The following is a 23,671-nucleotide window of genomic DNA, read 5'->3' on the forward strand; positions in this document are numbered from 1 at the left end:
CTTTTGTACTTCAAATCTAGGCTGACATTCCAATGTAGAGGTTCCATTCTTCAGAGGAGACATCAAACCAACATTCCTTCTATCACCCCACAGGGCTAAAGAGGAAAATAAGGCAGAGTGTGAAGGGTTCTCAAAGTTCCCACATTTTTCATAGCATCAACAAGGACATGACTTTTGGACTTTTATGGCAAAGGACCCACCTGCTGGGTTAAGTGTAGAACCCTGCAGACAGGAGGCTGAGAGGAGCCAGAATACACATTATTTCCTTTAAATCAATCAACACAGAGAAAGACTTCATCTTACAAGAAACTAAAGCCCATCAAAATCTTGCATAAATAATCGCTACTAACTACTAAGGCAGGAAGGCTGCAATCAATGCAATTATGCGAACCCATCAATACTCCACATATACAATGGCTTTCAGTTCAAAACTAGTTAAGGGGGCAGGAAGGCAATGATAAACATCATGCAAGCTCGTTAAAAACAACAAAACAACAGTCACCTGAAGAAACCCAAATCAGACGAAGAACTAAACATGATTTGGTTTCAGATAAGAAATTCGAAAAAAAAAAACAGTATATCTGGGCCACCAGTTACAAAAGGGGGCAGTTTTGGGCAGTGAGCAGTTTTTGGAGCGGTTTAAGCAGAGTTTTAAGCAGGGAGCTGAGCCAAGTGGAAGAAGGAGATCTGGAGGTTTGCAGGCCCGCAGACAACATCAGGGTGAGGGGCACAGGGTGGCAGGCTCAACCGAAGACAACATGGCCGCAACCACAGCCCTCCACAAAGATCGACCACTTACAACCATGCCCTCCACCCAACTGAAGACCCTTCGCAGATTCCACAGACCAGGACCACGTGGGGACGGCAGGCCCCAGAGGACACAAAGAGCATCCCCCAAAATTGCAACCGGCTTACCTGGCTGGATTTCGAACTGTCAACGAACCCTGGTTGGTGAGCATGATCCCTGACCTCTCCTAGTTCAATTTAGTTAGGTTTTGGGGGTGGGACAAGGGTAAGGGGATTAGTAGCGTGATTTTCCCTCGTTATGCCGTGTGTTTCCCATTCTTAACTAAGTGTACTTTCTGCATAATCTCAGTGTAATCCTAATGTTATAAGTTCATTTGTGACTTCAGTAAACCCAGTTTTTCTTGCACCAAAACCAGTTGTCTGCTGCACTTTGTCACAACCCCCCCAAATAAGTCCAAGGTCTAGAACCCAGGGAGTGGGAGTGATTCAGACTGCTCAGAGGTCAGAGGTGAAGCTGACACACACACCACCCCCTACAAGTGCAGTTAGGAACGTCAGTCCCCAGAAACACGATTTGCAGTGAGGGGCCTTAAAGAAGCAGAATGGCCTTGGAGAAGGCAGGAACTGTAGTTTTTTAGGCTTTGGCAGAAAATGAGGCCCATAAAAGTAGGAGCACCATTGGAGGGAAAGTGGCCTCCTTTATCTCCAGTTAGAGACATCGGGACTATTACCATTGCCACCTTGAACCTACTTCTCTTCTAGCTCTTCATTTGCCTTTACTTGCATTACCCTCTAAGTGGAGGAAGGGGAAAGCTATTCCAAAATTTTTCAAATGAAAAGCAATCAAATTATTTCAACTTTCCTCACATCAGGCATATATACAACAGGCAGCTGTTTTCAGCCCCTTGAGCCTGTTCAACCATTCAGTGAGATCATGGCTGATCTGTATCTTAACCCCATCTACCTGGCTTGCTTCTGTAACTCTTGATATCCTTAACTAACAAAAATCTATCATTGACAATTTTGAAATGTTTAAATGAGCCCCAACCTCAACAGCTTTCAGAGTTCCAGATTTCCACCACCCTTTGTGTGAAAAAGTGCCTCCTGATGTTATCCCTGAACAGTCTAGCTCTAATTTGAAGTTTCATTCTCTTGTTCAGGACTCTCCCACCAGAGGAAATAGCCTCTTTTGTCTACCTTATCAAATGCTTTAATTGTCTTAAATGCCTCTGCAGTATTCAATTGTTCAGTGTGTGATTATATGAGTCTAGTAACTTATCTATGTTCACTGTGCTTGATTGGTTAAGCCTGTGTGTGGACTCAGAGCAAAGAGAACAGACACCACAGAAGCTACTCAAAGCTAGAGCTGGGATAAGCATGAGTGTGGATATTTTGTGATTGCAGAGATATTTTAAAACTCTTGTACATTCTTGTTGCACACTTAGAAACAAGTGTCATTACTACATTCATCTGAGATTTATAAAATATACAACAGCCTCAATTAGATCTCCCCTTAATCTGTTACACTGAAGGGAATATAAAACTAGTCAATGCAACATGCCCACATAATTTAACCCACAATCTTTGACTCTTCATCCAGGTTTCCAAATATCCAAGAGTGGGAACTATTTTCTAAGTGGGCAAGCACATGCAAGGACAATAAATGCAATCACGCTACCTCTGTGCACAATTTTTAAACAACTGTAAATCTGTGTAAGGTATGCAGTGAATGTATTGATTACTTAATTCAAGCTCAGTAAGAGTTCAGAAGAAGAGTAATTTTGGACTTAAAACATTAGCCCTGTTTCTTTCTTCATAGATGCTTCCAGACCTGCTGAGTATTTTCAGCATTTTCTGTTTTTATTTCAATAAGAGAGGGAAGCCCTAGAGTGGAACTTACCAATGCAGTCCTGGTTTCTCATTAGGGTGTCTTCATGTACACAGGGTTGAGTTGTAACTACAGACAGGACCGCAAGATAACCAAGGCAAATCACTGTCAAAAACAGAAAGAGAATCATTGCAGATTTTGAAGAAGTATTTTATTCTTGACCTGTGCTCATTGACTTACATTGCCTCCTGCTCCACCAACATCTCGAGTTTAAAATTCTCACCCTTATTTCCACATCCTTCCCTGGCCTCGCCCCCTTGCTATTGCTGCTAACTTCTCATGCCCCACAATACTCAGAGATCTCTACGCTCCCCCAATTCTGGCGCTTTATCCATCTCTCCCTCTCTCCAGCCCACTATTGGAGGCTGTGCCTTCAGCTGTCTAAGCTGTAGGCTCTGGAATTACCTTCATAGATGTTTCTTGCTCTTTCTCTCTCTGTCTCCTGCCCAATCCCTCCCTGCTTTTATGATGTTCTTTAAAGTCTCTCTGTTTCCCCAGGCGATTGGGCATCTGTTCTTAACATCTCAGGGGACTTGCCTCAAATTTTGAAGCACCTTAGGAGGTTTGACTATGCAGAAAGCACTTTGTAAATGCAAGTTATTGTTGTCGTTCATTCTCTGCAGCAACTGGATGATCTGTTTATTTTCACTTTTGGTTTTCTCCTCTTCTCTCCTATGGGCACTGTGGTTCAGCTCCATGGGTATGGGCTGCCTCTGATACATCAAAACTATTCTTTCTTTGTGAGCTTTGATGTGGAATTATAGTTAGCTATTTGACTACAGATGCAACACAGTTGATCCCCATACCCTCCACATTTCTAATAACAATCACCAGATGGCAATGCCAAGCAGGAAGTCTGACTTGTTTTTCTCCTGAGGGTGATTGTAGCACTTGGACTAATGCTCTGACAGTATTTACACACAATAGAATGAATTGAAATTGGGATCTTTCTGCTCTATATGGCTCAATATCAATCCTAGCAAGAATCTTATCATCTAACAAGAAAGAACCTAACCGTATCCCCTTGGCATCCAAAGAAATTCCATTGCTGATTTCCTTACCATCAACATCCTGGGAGTTACCGTTGACCAGAAACTGAACTGGACCAGCCATATAAATATTGTGGCTACAAGAGCAGGTCAGAGGCTGGGAATTCTGCAGTGAATAACTCACCTCCTTACTCTCCAAAGTCTGTCCACAATCTACAAGGCACAAGTCAGGAATGTGATGGAATACTCTCCACTTGCCTGGATGAGTTCAGCTCCAACAACACTCAAAAAGCTTGACACCATCCAGGACAAAGCAGCCGGCTTGATCAGCACCCCATTCATCAACTCAAACATTCACTCACTCCACCCTTAGTGTACAGTATTGGCAGTATCTAGCATCTATAAGATGCACTGCAGCAATTCCACAGCCTCTACCACCTACAAGAACAAGGGCAAAAGACGCATAGGAACACCATCACCTGGAAGTTCCCCTTCCTGAATTGGAAATATATTACTGTTTCTTCATTGTCGTTGGGTCAAAATCCTGGAATTCCCCTCCTAACAGCACTGCTGGCGTGCCTACACTGCATCAGTTCAAGGTGGTGGTGAGCCACCACCTTCTCAAAGGCAATTAGGGATGGGCAATAAATGCTGGCCTAGATAGCGATGCCCACATCCCACGAATGAATCAAAAAATTAAGTTGAGCAGAGTCTGTGTTATTGAGAAACTAAGGATTAACTAAACGAAGGAAACCTAGAATATTCAATGACGATTCAGCTGTGCTTCAGTTGCCAACTCTGGACATATTTCTGGAGGTTTTATCACATGACCTCCTGCCTCCAAAGGGGGAAGAATCCCTGAATGGACACAGTGGACACGATATGTGGGAAGAGTTTAACTGGGTTGTGGAAGGATCTTAATTAGCTGGGATAGAGTCTATGATAAGACAGAAGATTAAAATGGATGGACCACGTGTGATACTACTATGTGATCAGTGGTAGGGGATTTACTGGAGCAGCTAGGATCCTTGATAGGGCAGGCTGCATGTTATCTATGGAAGCACTTTGTCAGGATGGGTGGAGTCCACATAATCAATGGTTGGGGATTAAAGATTTGGTCTCCTTACCTGAGGAAGGATATACTGGCCATAGAGGGAGAGCAATGAAGGTTCACCGGACTAATCCCTGGGGTGGTGGGATTGCCCGATGAGGAAAGATTGAGGAGACTGGACCTCTATTCTCTAGAGTTTAGAAGAATGAGAGGTGATCTCATTGATGTGTACAAAATTCTTATAGGGCTCGACAGGGTAGTTGCAAGAAGTATGTGTCCCCTGGTTAGAATCAAGGGACACAGTCACCGAAGAAGGGATAGGCAATTTAAGACCGAGTTGAGGAGGAATTTCTTCAGTCAGAGAGTGGTGAATCTTTGGAATTCTCTACCCTAGAGGGCTGTGGAGGCTCGGTCATTGTGTTCAAAGCAGAGGTAACGATAGATTTCTAGATCCCAATGTCATTAAGGGAAAGAGTGTTGGTGTGGGAAGATAAAGTTGCGGTAGAAGATCAGTCATAATCTAGTTAAATGGCAGAGCAGGCTCAAGGGGCTGAATGGCCTACTCCTGCTCCCATGTTCTTAAATGGGTGAAGTGGGCTCCATGATTGTTTGTATTTGACCTGTGCTTTGAGGTTAAATTGTTTAGAATCCCTGAATGGACAGATTACACATGATCTGGTAACAACCTTTTCCAAGTAAGATTTTAGATATATTGAGGTGAAAGTTTGAAGTCTTCCAACTTATTACAGATCCCTGTTTTTTACCCCCTCAATGCCCTGGTATTTGAACCCCTCACCCCAATAAATAGTTTGTCTGGATCATTTTCTGTGATCAATTTCCTTCAGATGCTTGGAAACTTCAGTTAGATCACCTCACAGGCTCTGTATTTCCATAGAAAACACGCTGAACTTCCTTAAACTTTCCTCGCAAGTGCATTGCTCCTCTCGATTCCCACTCAATGGAATTAATCTACTTCATATGGATATGTAACCAGAACAACACTTATTGCACCATATATATCTGAACAATACCTTCAGGAACCAACTTGGTGCATTCATTGAGAAACTGATGAATGAAAACTTGGGGAGAAAATATCTTGATTGTTCTAATTAAGCAGTTTAACTTTCTTTGACAGAACATCATAGAATCTCACAAGGCAGAAGGAGGCCATTCAGCCCACCATGCTGGTGCCGGCTCTTTGAAAGAGTCAACCCAGTGCCCACATCCTCTGTTCTTTCTCCATGGCCTTGCAATTTTTCCCTTTTCTGGTTTTTACCCAACTGACCTTTGAAAGTTATTGTTCATTCTTTTTTTATGCCATCACCATTTCAGGCAGTGGATTCTAGATTACAACAACTTGCTGTGCAAGAAAATTCCTCCTCAAGTCTCCATTATCTTAAATCTGCATCTTTTGGTTTCCAATCCTCCTGCCAACGATGGAAGCAGCTTCTCCTTCTCTACTATATCAAGAACCCCTCATGATTTTGGATGCCTCTATTAAATCTCCCCTTAACTTTCTCTTCTCCAAGGAGAATAATCCCAGCTTCACTGGTTTCTCCCCTCATCCAGTTACTGTGTACACCTACTACTCTTGTCTACAATTTTCTCTATGACTGACCGTATTTTATAGCGGTTTAAGCCTGTTCAGCCATTCAGTTAGCTCACGTCTGATCCGTACCTTAACTCCAGCTGTTTTGCTGTGACTTAGTTGGTAGCACTCTCACCCGTGAGTTGCAAGATTCCCACACCAGGGCTCGTAGCGCAAAAATCTAAGGCTTACACCAGTGCAGCACTCTGGGAGGGCTGTGATTCTGTGGAACTCTCTTCTCCAGAAAGCGGTGGAGGCAGGGCCGTTGAGTATTTTTAAAGCTCGGATAGATAGATTCTTGACTAACAAGGGAATCAAAGGTTATTGAGGATGGGCAGGAAAGGAGCTTTGAGGTCACAGTCAGATCAGCCATGATGTGGTCTCACCAACACTGTGTGCAACTTTAATAATAAGGCAACACCCCATTTGCCTTCCTAATCATTTGCTGTACCTGCATGCTGTATGTGATTCGGCAGAGAAGTCATCGAGCAGTGCCCAGAAATGGGAGTCATGCTCAGTTTTTGTTCTCTTCATGAAGCTTAAGAGCTTGTGTCTAAAGACCAGCTTATCAAAGCCACAGGGCTCCCAAAGCACCTTTTGAAGAGCAGTTCTGGACTGCCTCACCAGGAAAGGGTAAGAAGTTCTTAAATATTGGGGTGCCCTTGCTTTGCATAACCTTTATTCTCTACCCATTTAAAAATGAGCCTCCAGCGTGTCTTTCTGATAAGGAGGCCCCTTAGCCATTCGGTACTTGGAGGGCAATCTATTTTTAAACCAAGTTGCGTATTGGAGACGCATCTGACTGGAGAGAAACACGAAGGAACATTCTCCCACACAATAGCTGGCTGTAATGGTTTGGGAGGGGCCGAAATGTCTTTACACAGGTTTGGAGTCTGTTTAAGAAAACACATTTCAAAAGACCAACTACAACAATGAACGGAAACAGGAAGTTCCCACCTTAAGTATTTTCCCTGTAAACTTGTGGAATGTTTTGTTTATTGATATGACTGTGGCCCTACTGTATTTAGACAGCAAAGCCCTGAAATAGGTTGAAGACCCAGCTAGCCAGTCCTGAGAAATTTCACTTCTTCCCTTCACTTAAAGGAAAAAGTCATTAGAACATAAAAAATAGGAGCAGGAGTGGGCCATTTTGTCCCATGGGCCTGCTCCACCATTCAATTAAATCATGACTGATCTTCTACCTTAAGTACATCTTCCTGCACTATCCCCATATCCCTTAGTATCCAAATATTCATCAGTGTCAGGCTTGACTATACTCAATGACTGAGCACCCACAGCTCTCTGGGGTAGAGAATTCTAAAGACAGTCCTCTGAGTGAAGACGTTTCTCCTTATTTGCTAAATAGCTGAGCCTTTATTCTGGGACTGTGTCTCTCCAATTCTAAACTTCCCAGCCAGGGGGAAACATCCACCCAGCAGCTACCCCAGGAGGTGGATCCATCAATTGAGGCCCAGAGCTGGATTTCGAGTTGACGCTGAGTTCGCTGATCTCAGCCAACAGCGGCAGTAGTGGATCGACTGCCCGTTCAGAGACCGCTTTCCGGATCATAACAATTTACTCCATAAACAGATGGTTTTCCCCAACTTGAATTCAGTTTTCAGTATGTTGCTCAATTTCCCATTTCCAACATGAATTTTTTTAAGACACTGAATCGTTGCTTCATTAACGTATGAATACGCATCGAAGCTTTGATTCATTCATGAAGACCCCATCTTAGATTGAACACTCTATTCCACATCTTGTTTAGGTGTAGAATGAGGCCTATCCATTTTTGTGTGGGCTGCTGGGAAATTTCTAAACTGGGCTCAATCTTAACACCTCTGCCGCCAACCCAACCATACCCACCACCCCCTACCCACCCTGTCCAAACCCGGCCCAGTGAGAATGGTGTAAGAGAGGAGGTGGGTGTTTAAATTAGGCTGGGGTTGCTTCATTCCCATGTGAGTAATTTCATCTTTGCCGACTTTCAGGTAGGCCGAGGCACCCCTTAGATACAGGCAGGCAGGGGGAGGCCTACTTTAAATTCCAAAACCTCAGCCCGATGACATTATCCTTTAGACTCCTGCCTCAGGCTGAGAGTGGGGTTTCCCTCTCACCTGCCCTGACACACTCACACTTGCCCCAGAAAAATCCAGGCCCAAACGTCTAGATTTTAAAATGGGATCTGTGTTTTTCTCCAATTATAGCTGTGTTGATTTTCTGATGGGAAACAAAGCAAAGGTGAGAACTCAAGTCAGTGATCCCACTCATTAAGTTTTGAATTAGGCAGATTTAACTGGGAGAGATGTTGCTCCAATGTTTTGCTGAAGTTATTCCTACACCTATTAGGCCACAGCTGGAGTACTATGTGCAGTTCTGGTCGCCACACTATAGGAAGGATGTGATTGCACTGGAGAGGGTGCAGAGGAGATTCACCAGGATGTTGCCTGGGCTGGAGCGTTTCAGCTATGAAGAGAGACTTAATTTTCCTTAGAGCAGAGAGGCTGAGGGGGGACCTGTTAGAGGTATACAAAATTACGAGGGTCATTACGAGCAGGTAGCAACAAACCTTTTCCTTTAGCAGAGGTGTCAATAACCAGGGGGCATAGATTTAAGGTAAGGGGCAGGAGGTTTACAGGGGATTTGAGGAACAATTTTTTTCTCCCAGAGGGTGGTTGGAATCTGGAACACATTGCCTGAGGGGGTTGTAGAGGCAGGAATCCTCACAACACTTAAGAAGCATTTAGATGAGCACTTGAAACGGCGTAGCACACAGGGTTATGGGCCAAGTTCTGGAAAATAGGATTAGAATAGATAGGTGCTTGATGGCCGGCATGGACATGATGGGCCGAAGAGCCTATTACTGTGCTGTATAACTCTATAACCTCAAGAGTAACAACTCAGGTGCCCTCCTGCAGTGTGCCCTAATAGAGCCATCCCAGAGAGATCGGTGAAGGGAGCCATTGTTCTCAAATTTTCATGCTTTACGTCTGAACAGACAGGAACAGGCCTCTGCAGGCACATGCCCGCCCCCCTCCCACCCACACAGCACTTTCTGGCAGGATCATGAGGTAGTCACTTGCGGGGGTAGAATCTGGGGCCCATTCTCCACTCCTAGGCAAATTATTCAGCTCAGATCTAGGCTTAAACCTGAGAGTAGTCAAGTGGCACAATCATCACCCTAAAACCAACCCTTTAATATTCCCAGAACAAAAACAGAATTACCTGGAAAAACTCAGCAGGTCTGGCAGCATCGGCGGAGAAGAAAAGAGTTGACATTTCGAGTCCTCATGACCCTTCGACAGTTCTGTCGAAGGGTCATGAGGACTCGAAACGTCAACTCTTTTCTTCTCCGCCGATGCTGCCAGACCTGCTGAGTTTTTCCAGGTAATTCTGTTTTTGTTTTGGATTTCCAGCATCCGCAGTTTTTTTGTTTTTATCCCTTTAATATTCCCAACAGTTTGAAACCAGTTATCCTCTTCCCATTCCATGACTACTTTGTCACTATTTGAACTTATAAGCAACAATAAAGGTGAGCTCTGATTTAGTGAAACAGTTGGAGAATGCAAAATTCAACAGCAATGGGAGCGATCCATGTCTTACCCAAAGGAATTAATTAAACTGGAAAAAGTCCATGTCTTCTGCCAGTTGACAGGCAAACAAAGAATTGCATTTATATAGCAATAGCATTTATATATTCACATCAAGGCAGCATTTGACCGAGTGTGGCATCAAGGAGCCCTGGCAAAACTGGAGTCAATGGGAATCAGGGGGAAAACTCTCCACAGGTTGGAATCATAACTAGCACAAAGGAAGATGGTTGTGGTTGTTGTAGGTCACTCATCTGAGTTCCAGGACATCACTGAAGGAGTTCCTCAGGGTAGTGTCCTAGGCCCAACTATCTTCAGCTGCTTCATCAATGACCTTCCTTCCGTCATAAGGTCGGAAGTGCATTGTTCATTGATGATTGCACAATGTTCAGCACCATTCATGACTTTTCAGATACTGAAGCAGTCCATGGCCAAATGCAGCAAGACCTGGACAATGTCCAGGCTTGGGATGACAAGTGGCAAGTAACATTCATGCCACACAAGTGTCAGGCAATGACCATCTCCAGCAAGAGAGAATCTAACTATTGCCCTTGAAATTCAATGGCTTCACCATTGCCTAATCCCCCACTATCACCATCCTGGGGGTTACCATGACCAGAACCTGAACTGGACTAGCCAGATAAATGCTGTGGTTACAAGAGCAGGTCAGAGGCTAGGAATCCTGCAATGAGTAACTCACCTCCTCACTCTCCAAAGCCTGGCAACCATCAACAAGGCACAAGTCAGGAGTGTGATGGAATACTCCCCACCTACCTGGATGAGTGCAGCTCCCACAACACTCAAGAAGCTTGACACCATCCAGGACAAGCAGCCTGCTTGATTGGCGCCCTATTCACAATATTCATCACCTCCACCACTGACACACTGTAGCAGCAGTGTGTACCATCTTCAAGATGCATTGCAGGAACACACCAAGTCTCCTTAGAAAGCATCTTCCAAACCTACGACTGCTACCGTCTAGAAGGACGAGTGCAGTGGACACTTGGGAACACCATCACCTGGAAGTTCCCCTCCAAGCCACACACCACCCTGACTTGGAAATATATCGCCGTCCCTTCACTGTCACTGAGTCAAAATCTTGGAACTCCCTCCCTAACAGCACTTTGGGTGTAGCTACACCACATGGGCTGCAGCGGTTCAAGAAGGCAGCTCAGCACCACCTTCCCAAGGGCAATTAGGGCTGGGCAATAGACACTGGCCTCGCCAGCGACAGACTCATCCCATGAATAAATAAAAAAAGTGCCTTTGATGACTTCAGGACATCCCGGAAATCTTTGGAACTCTCTACCCCAGAATCTGTGGCTGCTCAGTCATTGAATATATTTGAGAAAGATTTTTGAGGTAGACTTCTTAAGGTGTATGAGGATGGTGCAGGTAGTTAGGTTGAGGTGGATCAGCCATGATCTTACTAGATGGTTGAACAGGCTCAAATGGCCTGCTCTTTCTCCTATTTCTCATGTTCTCACATGTAATGACATTGGAAGTGTAGTCACCGATTGTAATATTCGAAACACGGCAGCCAATTTTCCCTCAGCAAGCTCCTACAAACAGCAATGTGATAATGGCCAGATAACCAGTTTAGTGACGCTGAGTGAGGGCTGGATATTGGCCCCAGACATGAGGGATGTTTCCCCTGATCATCTTCGCAATGGTGCCATGGGATCGTTTTACGTCTGACTGCAAGGGAGGACAGGGACCTCCGTTTAATGCCTCTGGCTGACAGTGCTGTCTGGAATGCACTGCAGTGTCATCTCTGGTTTTGTGCTCTCTGGAGCAAAACTTAAACCCACAGTCTTTTGGGTCACTGGGAAACAGTGATATCAGCTGAACCATAGACAGAAAGATAGATAGATGGTATATGAAATAGCTAGTTAAATAATAAATAAGATAAAGTATTTCATTCGCTGAGTGCCTTTTGTGACTTTAGTACTTTCCAAAGCACTTTACAAGCACTGCAGTCATTGATGTAATTCAAGAAAGGAAACTGCCAAATTGCACACAGTAAGCTCCCATTCACAATAATATGATAATAGTGTGTTTTAGTGATGTTGGTTAATGGATAGCTCATTTGTATAGATGAGAGGGAGGAGATAGTATTTAGTTGCAGAAAGCATCTATAATTCTTTTTTTTATTTCTTTTCTGTTCTCCCACAATTTGACTTGACACACACAAGCAATACTCACTCAATTCCGGATCGCAACGTCTCCGGTCCATACTTTTCTCAGGCGTAGTCTCCCGCAGGCTTGATCCCAGTTGCTTCATACAGTGTCACTTTGCACTTAATACCAGCGTCTGCAAGCAAATTCTCCACTTGAGGATAGCCTGGCTCGATACCAGGAACTCTGAATCGACCCAGGGTGGGACGATTCTTAAAGCTGTACAACATTACTAGAAGCCAGTCTTTTCAGGAACTGTTATATTTTTATTTACAAGAATAATGAACCATTCAAAATGATTGCTTGCAGTGAAGAAAAACTCGGTAACAATAACATGAGTGAAACTTTGGTAAAAAATATACACCTCGGAGCTCGTTCTCTACAATAAGCGTACATCACATGCCGAAGGTTTAGATTAGCTTTATGAAATAAATTTTCTTACACTGTGGGCTTTTTACAAACAATCACTGGTAGACTATGCTTTCCATAAGTAAACCACGTGTCTTATGAATCAATGTCAGCGGTTTATTTAATTAGAATTCGGGCATAATGGGCCAAGGTTTAACAATCATAGTGAAAGAAAGAACTTGCATTTATATAGCGGCTTTCATGACCACAGGAACATCCTTCATGGCCAATGAAGTACTTTTGAAGTGAAGCCACCGTTGTAAAGCAGCAAACACAGGAGCGAAATAGCGCACAGCAAGCTCCCAGAAACAGCAATGTGATAATGACCAGGTCATCTGTTTTCTTTTACTGATGTTGATTGTGGAATAAATATTGGCCAGAAAGCCAAGGAGATCTCCACTGTCTTTCTTCAAAATAATGCTGGGGAACCTCTACATCTATCTGTGAGAGCAGGTGGTTTAATATCTTATCTGAAAGGCAGCACCTGGTCTGGACAGAGTAGATAAGGTAAAAATATGTTTCCACTGGTGAAAGGGTTGAGGCACTGAGTTAAGATGATATTTTTTCATTCATTCATGGGATGTGGGTGTCACTGGATGGGCCAGCATTTATTGCCCATCCCTAATGGCCACTGAGAAGGTGATGGTGAGCCGCCTTCTTGAACCGCTGCAGTCCATGTGATGTGGGTACACCCACAGTGCTGTTGGGAAGGGAGGATTTTGACCCAGTGACAGTGAAGGAATGATGATATATTTCCAAGTCAGGATGGTGTGTGGCTTGGAGGGGAATTTCCAGGTGGTGGTGTTTTCATGTGTCTGCTGCCCGTGTCCTTCTAGGTGGTAGCGGTGATGGGTTTGGAAGGATTGGCAAAAAAAAGCAATGCTGCCAGGAGGAAAAACGTTTTTACACAGTGAGTGGTTAGGATCTGGAATGCACTGCCTGAGAGTGTGGTGGAGACAGATTCAAAATGGAATTGGATAATTATCTGAAGAGAAAATATTTGTAGAGCAACAGGGAAACGGTGAGGGAGTGGGACTTGATGAGTTGCTTTTGCCAAGAGCCAGCACAGACCTGATGGGCCAAATGGCAGCCTCCTGCACTGTAACCATTCTATATTCTCGGATAGTGCAGCACTGCAAGGTCAGAAAGTATGTCCAGATTTTTACTTTGTGCTCAATCCCTGAAGTGGGATGTCAATCCGCAACTTTCTGACCCAGAAGCAAGAGTGCTACTCACTGAGCACCAGGTAACTAAAAGCTTGATCGATGAGGTAGTTTTCAATGATGGTCTTAAAGGGGGAGAGAGAGAGTAGGCAAGGCAGGAAGGTTTAGGGAAGGAATTCCAAAACTGGAATAACGATGTATATGAAACATCTAGTACCTTGCCTTGTTCCTTAGGAGCTCCAAGGAACTTTACAACCAATGAGTCACATTTGAAGTGCAGCAATGGTGTTATGTAGACAAGTGCAGCAGGCAATTTAAGCACAGTGAGCTCCCAAATAAAACATATAACAAACTGCTTTTGGTGATGTTGGCCAAGGGATTAGAGTTGACCAGGAAACTGAGAGAGCTCCCTTGCTCTTCTTCAAAGCACCCCATTAAATCTTTTATGGCTGCTGTAACAAGCAGACCAGGCCTCAGTGTAACATCCCATGAAACGCGGTTCCTCTGACAGTGCAGCAGCCCCTTAGCACCACACCCAAGTGTCAGCCTAGGTTTTGTGCTCAAGTCTCAGACATGAGATTTGAATGGATGACCACGTATGCATTGTTGACTGTTGATAGTTTACAGGCTTTAGCCAGATTTGAACTATTTTACACTTCCATCATAGAATCATAGCATGTTACAGAATTGCTCCATCATGCTCAGGGCAGACCTAAGCTACAGAAGTCAGGAATGTCCTACGTTCAATCCCTGTTCCACTCTGAGTTAGCTCATCTCAGCCGAGGTTCTATAACTGCCCTCTGCATCAAAGTTTCCTCAAATTTCCTGGCCGACTTGGCGCACTGTGCAGCTCCTTTAAGATGGACGCTCGGCTGTGCATGCGTCTATCTTCAAGGAGAAAGTTGCTCATGTGTGGCACATTTCTGATTGCTGTGTGGTGGTGTGCCCCTGTCACTTGGAGGGAACATTACTCTGCGATCCTAAACTAGTGATTGACTCATTGGCCAGACGGCAATGCAAGTATAACTTCAAGGGCACATGGCAGTGCCAACTAGCATAAATGAGATAACATGGTACCATCAGTAAGACTGGTATGCAGGAATTGCTCCATAATTGGACAAGGTCTTTTTTCTCAAACAATAACAGAAAATGCTGGAAAAGCTCAGCAGGTCTGACAGCATCTGTGGAGAGGGAAAAACAAAGTTAATGTTTCGAGTCTCCATGACCCTGGAGAAGGGTCTGAAGAAGGGTCTGATGCTCTGAAGAAGGATCATGCGCCCTGGAAGCGTTAACTTTGTTTTTCTCTCTCCATTGACGCTGTCAGGACCTGCTGAGTTTTTCCAGCATTTTCTGTTTTTGTTTCAGATTTCCAACATCGGCAGTATTTTGCTTTTATCTTGAGGTCTTCTTTCTACTGGTTCATATACGGGACACAACTCAACTGAATGCCCAAAAGGAGTCAACTTATCGACAGCCTACCCGGTCTGAAAAGTGCAGTGGGTGATGCAAAGCGGGTGGTCTCCTGGTCTATGTGACCTGTCTACTTTCTACCATTGAACATGAAGCAAATCTATGTTTTTCCCTAAGGTGTCCACCAACTAGTGTCCCCCTAATCCTCCAGGACTGCCAATGAAATGGCCAAGACCTTTCTAACCCTCGTAGGTCATGCCACATCACCACCTGTCCATTGTTGCTAATGCAAATGTTTCCCCTTCTTCAACCACTTTTGTAGCTGTGATGATGGCCACGGAAGCTTCTGGTGAAATGCGGGAACATAAATGGATGCCAAATTACTTAAACCGTCTCCTGTTGAGAGAAACAGAAACATATGAGGTGCAAAGATCAATGTACCAGGTAGAATAGCCATGGTGAGCTTTTAAAATATTAATACTCATTCTGTAACATCTATGCAGTTTGGCCTGCAAACTGTGGAGTCATGACCTCATTAACCAACTGTGAGAAGACAGAGTAAATCAGTCAGGTGACTGTAGGGAGACATTCTGTTAAGAATAGGCTCATTTTATGTAGGTGGGAGGAAGAGTTTAGCAGAAAGGCTACAACTGATGTTAAAAACAGAATATGTTGGAAAAACTCAGCAGGTCTGACAGCATCTGTGGAGAGAAAGACAGAGTTAACGTTTCGAGTCCGTATGATTCTTCTTCAGACAGAAGAGTAGAGCTGCTGAGTTTTTCCAGCATTTTTTGTTTTTGTTTCAGATTTCCAGCATCTGCAGTATCTTGCCTTTATCCTAACTGATATACTCGGTTTCTCATTAGCAAGTACAGACATCATTGCACAGACTCATTGAAGAGACATTGCACAATGACTTAATGGCATTATGTATTTATACATGTACAAGGTACAGACACGAGCACACATTGGGAACTTATCTAATCTTACTGAAGCCAATGTAAGCAGTAATGGTGATGTGTTTTCTGAGGAGTCCCCTGTACATGATGTAAATCTATTTTTATTGCTATTAAGTGATTGTGTTTTATCACAGGTAGGTTATCCAAAATCAGGCTGCCTGGAAACCGGAATTGTCCAAAAACTGGGCATTCTTCTCTTGGGGGATCGGAGTGTCACTCCCAGAACCCAGTAAGTGTGGGAATAGAGAGGCCAATCGCAGGCTGACCCCGGAGGACGGGATTAGCCAGAATGGTGAACATATAGGACCTGATTACATTGCAGCGCTTTAAGGTCTGCCTCCCCCACCGATCCTCCCCATGACTGCCTGTTCCACTGGCGGGATAGAGTCAAGGATTCTCTCTGTAGGGGTCTGCAAACCTGGGGGAAACCTACATTATAGTCAGAGTGACGGAGCTGTGTTACATATTCTGTAATTGGAGTTGGGTCCATTAACTCCTTTCAACCAAAAGGGACACCTACCTGTATTTATTTTCGTTAAATCCCAGTGAAGGGACTGGCGTAGTGAGGGTGAGGTTCTGCTGAGCAGCATCGAGCTCCTGGCAATGCTGTTTTATGAATTTCAGATTAGGTCTCAGTCCTGCACCATGCAACAACAGAAAACATATGTCTAGTCCTCCAGTCTAACGGCGGGTAATTCAAAACCCGGGAAAATGCAAAATCCAGCATAGTCTCCATCTCAAGGGTGCTGGATTTTTAACATTGTTAATGTGTCTCATTGACTTGCTTTAACAAAGAGTGTTACTCAACCATTTCAGTGTTCTCTAATTCTCAGATTTCCATGAGAGATCAAGGAAGTATGACAATCTCCTATAAAAAGCCACCGCACAAGTTGTTAAGTCGCACCCTTTACAGCAAATGTTGTGAGTCATTGGATAACTAATGGACTAGAAGCTCTTCCGATTGGTTAGTGAGGAAATGCAAAACATAGTGTGATATTGAGCATTGAGTCCAGGGTCAGTGACTATTTTCTTTGGAATGATGGGGTGTCATGAGCTGACGCAACAACTCAGCATGACTGATAACATAGCACTTACATCACACTGGACCAAAGGCCTGCTGACTGTTGCACTGGTCATCGGCACACTGGCGGTCTCAGAATTGGTGAAGCCAGCTTTCTTCCTGATCATGCGCAGCCTATTGAAAAAGGCCCGGTATCCATCTCTCACCTTTAGGCACAGATCACACGGAAAGCAGATTTTAACTGATATGCTTCAAACAGAAAGTGCATGTCTTACGCATAAGGGGCCCATTTCAGAGAAGTCATACCCCTGTACTTTTAACAATTCATATCCGACACTACACTAGTGGCCTTTGGCAGATTCATTGCTTCCTGCCTCTCCATTCACAGTCTGCCCGTCCATGGGATGTTGATGGATTGGGATTCAGTGTTGTTCTGTCTCCTTGTTTTGCTCCTCGGCAACGGAAGGCTTTGAGGTGACGGAGCCAATTCATTTTCCACGCAGCAAGTCTTCGTGCAAAGTTTGCTCTTGCTGCATGCATGCAATTAAAGAAAGTTTGTACAGGTTATGAAAAGTGTCAACCAGTTCAAGAGCACATGGTACTCCTGTAGTGAGGGGTCAGGGCATGGGGCAAGTAAAGGATAGGAAGGAGAGAGGGAAAGATGAGGGACAGTAAGAGTGAAGCAGTTAGAGGGGAGAGGATGTAGAGGAGAGAGAAGGGAAGAGGGGGGAAGGAAGGAATGGGAAGGAAGGAGAGAAGATAGGAGAGGAAGACATGTGCAAAAGGAGGAAGGTGGGGGTGAAGAAAGGTAAAGGGAGGGAATGGGAGAAGGGGGGAGCAGAGGCAGGAAGATGATAGGAGAAGTAAAGAGGAGGGTAGAGGAGGAGAGGTGGGGAAAGGTGGAGGAGAGAGGAGTAGAGAGGGAAGGGGAGAGGGTGGGAGGGTAGGAGAGTAGATGGAAAGGAGGAGGAGGGGAAGAGAAGGGAGAGGGGGAGGAGAGGAGGAGGTGAGAGGAATGGAGAGGGAGAGATAGAGGTTGGGAGGTGGTGGCACGAAGGAGGAGGGGGAGGAGAGGAGGAAGGGAGAGGGAGGGATAGAGGTTGGGAGGATAAGAGAGGCGGTGTAAGATTCAGCTCCGATACTGACTTCAATTCAGGTTAAAATTGGATGGGGTGAGAAATGAGTTTTGTACCATGTTGTGTTCACCAGTGTGTTTTGTATTTGATACCTCCGAGCTATGCAGAGATAATACATTCCAGGTTATACAATGTGCAAGAAATTTATTTCCAGTTTGTTTACTTTTCTCTGAGTCATCACACCAGGCTTAGCTAATCAAGCACAGTGAGCATAGACCAGTTAACGGACACATACAATCAAACACACAACAATTGAACCATTGAACGCTACACACCCAATCCTGTCAGTTTCTCAATAGTTGAGGTTAAAATTGTGCCCCACCAACCTCATCCGAGTCCTTATCATGTTTGAGAAAACTATAACATGGAAGCTGTGAGTTGCCATGGTGCCAATGGCTCAGTAGCCGGCTAACGTTCTCTGCCTGGGTTTACACTGTGTCCCTGAGAGCGGTGGGGCAGGGAGTGAGGGAGGGGAGGTTTTGGGGGGTGGGGGTTGCTTTGGACCCTGTACTCACTTCAGGGTGGAGGTAAAATTAACTTATCGAGGGCACTTCAAGAATAGAGAAAGCAGAGAGCACATCTTACCTGCTGGTTTAACAAGCAGAGGATGATGAAGATAAAAATTCCCTGAAAACTGTTGACGATGGTGAATAAATAGGCCATCACCTTTTCTGAATGCCAAAACTGGAACACGCCGAAAATCCAGGGGCAGCCCAGGACAACCACTTGTGCGACGGCTTTAAACATTAGAATTCTGTAAAGAGCAGTGAATTCGGTAAGACAAGAGTAGCAGTGAGTTATAACGCACTACTGTTGCTGGTTATCTTAGCACTGTTAGTTGAAAGTACAAATAAGTATCTCAATTTAAATTGCTCCTCAATGTTCCGTCATTGTCGGAAAGTGAGAAACGACCTTAGCCTTTATGTTCCCTCCGAGGCCTGCTAACTTCACATCTTGTCCAGGGCAGATCAGTATCAACTGTGGCTCAATGGGTGGTATGCTCATCCTTGAGTCAGAAGGCTGTGGGCTCAAGTCCCATTCCAGAGGCTTAATCACAAAATCTAGGCTGCCACAGCGGCCGCACTGAGGGAGCACTGCACTGTCAGCGGCGCTGTCTTTCAGATGAGTTCTGCCCTGTTGGGCAGATGGAGAAGATCCTGCAGACAATATTTCAAAGAAGGGCAGGGGAGGTTTCCCCAATATTTATCCCTCAACCAAAAGCACTGAATCAGATTACCTGTTCATGATCACCTCTTTGTTTGTGGGACCTTGCTGTGCACAAAATGGCTGCCACATTTTCTACACTGCAAAACTGACAACACAATACTACTTTTGTTGGCTGTTAGGCACTTTTGCAACATCCTGAGGTTGTGAAAGATGGTATAGAAATGCAAATCTTGCACTTCGAGCTTAACGTTGTAGGACAGTTTTGAGTTTGTGATGTTTCATTGCACCTCAAAGCATTTCACACCTCACTGACTGAAGTTATTACTTGGGGAAATACAAATGTGTCAAGGCCGGCAAAGATAACTTCCACTGTTCTGAAAGTTTCACCGATAATTGGAGGTCAGTGTGCGGAACCCTGCATCTCACTGACTGGAGCAATAAGCAGAGAGCAGTATAACTACTGTCCTCTCACACCACCTTAAAATAGGTTCTAGTGGAGTAACCACGAGCACGCATAATCTGTCTGTGATATTGTTCAAGTGACATTTTGCATTCTGCTTTAATACAGGTCTTAATCCTGTTTAATTCCATTGGTTAGGGAAGTGACACTCATAAAAATTGGGTGTTTTTTACCAATATTTTCAGAAGTAATATTTAGTCTTTTATGTACAAGAGGAATCCATTCTGGGGGTCCCTCTGTTTGATTCCTAGGAACAAAATTAGGCCATTCACCCCCTTGGGTTTATTCCGCCATTCATGACTGATCTGTACCTCAACTCCATTTTCCTGCCTTGGCTTCATATTCTTTGATACCCTTACCCAGAAGAACATCTGTCGATCCAAGTTTCCCAGATAGAAAGTTCCAACTGACCCTCAGCATGCAAAGCTTTTGTGGGCAGAGAATTTCAGATTTCTCCTTCCATTTGTGTGAGTAAGTGCTTCCTTATTTCTACCTCCTTATTTCCCTCTTGAATGGCTTAACTCTAATGTTAAGATTATGGCCCCTTGTTCCCAATTCCTCCATCAGAGAGAATAGTGCCTTTGTAATTAGCCTATCGAATCATTTTAACATTTTAAACACCTTGATCAGATTACTCCCTAATCTACTGAATGTTGCACATTTATATATTTGATTCTCCACAGAGCAATGCAGAGATGACACTATTTTCTAAACATGCAGGAACTTTATTTTGAGTTTTATACAATGCTTTAAAGTGCCCATGTCATCCTTCCAGAAGCTTCTAGTAGCTTCCATAGTGTCAGTTTACTTTGCTCTGAGCCCACACCCAGGCTTAACCAATCAAGCACAGTGAGCATGGATCAGTTACCAGACTCTCAGAATCAAACACAGAACAATTGGACATGACACTGAATTCAAGGGAATGCAAGCTGGTCTATACAACTTATCCTCATCACTTAACCCCTTAGCTCTGCTGTCATCCTCATGAACCTGCGTCACACCCCCTTGAAGGCTGATATATCCTTTCTGACTGTAGTGCCCAGAGCTGATGCAGCAGTCCAGAGGGAGTCTGACCAAGACTCTGTACAACCAGAGCGTAACATCGGGAAGATTTGTATGTATGAATGTTAGCCCAATACAGAGGCAGGTTTGGGGATGAAGACTGCAACAATTGAATAGCTTGTTACCACTTGGGTATGGACACACCTAGGAGAAGTGGTGGGGTGAGGCGGTAGGGGGAGAGAGAAAGAAGAAAGAAAGCAGCAAAAATTCTGGGTACATCTGAAAGAAAGATCTTTCCCTTCACATCACCCACCACCTCCCCCCCACCCTCCCCCCCCACCCCCGGACCCCCGTAACGCTTTAGTTCTGAACCCAAGGTTCACTTGCCTCATGTCTTTAATTTTCGTGACTTCTGCATTCAGGTGTACGAGCTGTGCCTTCAGCATCCAGAGCGTCACAGCGAAGAGGGCTGTATTAAACTGTGGGGAAAGCAAGCGGGAACAAAATCATTTAAAGCAGTGGAGAAAGCTTGTTATAACACCAACCGGCAGTGTTCTGGGTTGTTTTGCGATAGAATGTATCCAGCCTTAGCTACGCTTTGTATCAATGAGTTCCACATTCTTACCAATGTTTAAAATATTTTCTCCTCAATTTCCTAATGGATTTATTGATTAGTATTTTATACTCGTGGCTCCTGGTTTTGTAACTAACTATTCGAATTGTGGCTATTGGCTGGCCGGCCTCCCATTTTCACCATAAACTTGAGCTCATCCAAAACTCTGATGCTTGTATCCTAACTCATGTCAAGTCCAGTTTACCCACCACTCCCTATGCTCATCTTTCTACATTGGCTTGCAGTTCAAAAACGCCTCAAACTTAAAACGTTCAAACCTCTCCATGGCCTCATCCTATCTATTTCTGTAATCCCCTCCAGTACCCCCCTTCGAGATATCTGCACTCCTCCAATTCAGGCCTGTTGAGCATCCCCAGTTTTAATCTCTCCACCATTGATGGCTGTGTCTTCAGTTGCCTGGGCTCTAAGATCCAGAGTTCCCTCCTCAACCTCTCTCCCTTCCTTTAAGACAACCCTTCACCCTTTGGCTCATTTTCCCTAATATCTTCTTATGTGGCTTGGTGCCAGATTTTGTCTGAAACATATTTACATCAAGTGTTTTGGGTTGTTTTATGAAGCTAAAGGCACCATATAAATCTAAATTGTTGTGTGAAAGAACAAGGTTTTAATTTCTGGGTAAACTTAAGTCGAAAATAATGCTGTGCCCTGAGAGGTAAGTGCATCATGTACGATTTACTTCAGAACACACGGGGACTCTGGCTTCTGGCTGACAGCTTTTCAGTGAAATGGCTGCGTAATTAAGCCTTGGCCTCCCCTCACTATGGGAGAGGTGTGAGCCTCTGAAGAACAAAGCACCACTGCCTTTCCTTTAAGGTACTTCCAAAGCCTAGGAACAAAGGAACAGAAGTAAGCCATTCAGCCGCTCGAACTGACCAAGAATCACTTCCACTGTTACCATCTGCCATTAGCATGTGTTGGAAGGATTTGCAGGCTGATAATCAGCCCTTTTGACCATGTTATGGACAGACCTTCCCTGGTCATCAAGCCCTGGAGCGGAACTCCAACCCAGAGCTTTTGGCTGAGAGGCAGGGACACTACCCGCTGCACCACAAAATGACCTCAACGTTGTTATAATTTTAGCTAAAGGGATAAGTATAAAGTGGGCATTCCTTGAACCTCCTCTTCTCAAACACCTGAAAGATGATATAGTTACCAGAATTATTGTGCAGAGTGGTCCAATGAAACTCCAGATAAATCCATTCTCAATTGTCAGCCAGCAGCTGAAACAGAATAGAAAGTTGAAACAGTCAGGGACAACAATGGGATCCTCCCTATCTCACTGACCCACCCCTTCCTCACCATCACAGAAAGTTCCCTCAGAACCCTTTGAACACCCCTTGAAGGCTCGCGTTACTCTCTGATAGATTGCAGCCTTGGTTACATGAAAGAGACCAGTAGAACGTAAATCATATTCAGTGATCTGAAGGTTCTGTTATATAATGTTTGGCACTCTATGCGATGACCTCGGTTCTATTTATGACTGACTGCGCAGAGGAGCACAGCCTATGTGTGCGACAAGTTCCCAAGCACAGTAACCAACTAATAGCTGGTTAACTTTAAATGCTGCAGGATTGAGCTGATATAGAAATGATCAAAAAGAACCGTAATAAAGAGGCCAAAGGTTGGATGAACCACCTGGACACCTTATAAACTCAGCTTTGCATTGGACTGGAGTTATACGGCAATTGGTGTGATACTTTTCAGTGGAGTTTGGCTGTTTTGTGAGATAATGCATTGGAGGGGCACTGCTGGTCTTGGCTGATGGCGTTTGAAAGATGTGTGGTACTGAAAGTTAACCGTGTGATTCAGTCAACGATGCTCTTCATTAAATGTTTAATCAACAAGAGTGCAAGATGAAATATGGATTTTCATCTTCGAGGGCAGGGGGGAGCTGGGGAATTCCCTGGCTCGGCCCGCCCACCTCGAGAGAAGTTGCCAGGAAGGATGGGCCACAGTTGGGCCTGCTGAACCAGGGAAAGTTTTGGAGGCAGCCACAGGGGTTGCCGGGGACAGAGGCGGACTGTTTCAAAGGACAGCCAAAGACCTGTGGGTCTTTGTCCAAGTTATAATGAAATAAGTAAGGCCCTCTAACCCTCGCCCCTCACACCCCTTCACCCCCCACACACTCCCCATGCCCCATACAAGCCACCTCATGTATGCCACATTTCTACCCACTACGACTCCTCATGCATCTCCATGCCATTCCCCCCTGCCCACATCCATGGCCCCTCATGTCACCCATGCAAAACTGTGGCACTTCCATGCCCATTTACCTATTAG

General features: G+C 44.5%; 2 protein-coding genes across 2 annotated transcripts in view; both read right to left on the reverse strand.

Moving 5' to 3' along the window:
* Positions 1–12,135, reverse strand: part of LOC121271392 (adhesion G protein-coupled receptor E1-like) — a 60,789-nt gene extending 48,654 nt beyond the window's left edge. The window contains exons 1-2 of the mRNA XM_041177369.1: positions 12,059–12,135; positions 2,648–2,740 (exon numbers count right to left, since the gene is read on the reverse strand). Of these exons, the coding sequence (XP_041033303.1) occupies positions 2,648–2,740; positions 12,059–12,089 (124 nt within the window). The 5' untranslated portion in view covers positions 12,090–12,135. The remainder of the gene's footprint in view (positions 1–2,647; positions 2,741–12,058) is intronic.
* A 2,834-nt stretch (positions 12,136–14,969) lies between these two features.
* LOC121271393 (adhesion G protein-coupled receptor E2-like) overlaps positions 14,970–23,671 on the reverse strand; it is a 57,941-nt gene continuing 49,239 nt past the window's right edge. The window contains exons 15-19 of the mRNA XM_041177370.1: positions 22,545–22,611; positions 21,145–21,236; positions 18,714–18,882; positions 17,067–17,198; positions 14,970–15,408 (exon numbers count right to left, since the gene is read on the reverse strand). Of these exons, the coding sequence (XP_041033304.1) occupies positions 15,397–15,408; positions 17,067–17,198; positions 18,714–18,882; positions 21,145–21,236; positions 22,545–22,611 (472 nt within the window). The 3' untranslated portion in view covers positions 14,970–15,396. The remainder of the gene's footprint in view (positions 15,409–17,066; positions 17,199–18,713; positions 18,883–21,144; positions 21,237–22,544; positions 22,612–23,671) is intronic.

The sequence above is a fragment of the Carcharodon carcharias genome, chromosome 30 (assembly GCF_017639515.1).
Source record: "Carcharodon carcharias isolate sCarCar2 chromosome 30, sCarCar2.pri, whole genome shotgun sequence".
NCBI classification, from domain to species: domain Eukaryota; kingdom Metazoa; phylum Chordata; class Chondrichthyes; order Lamniformes; family Lamnidae; genus Carcharodon; species Carcharodon carcharias.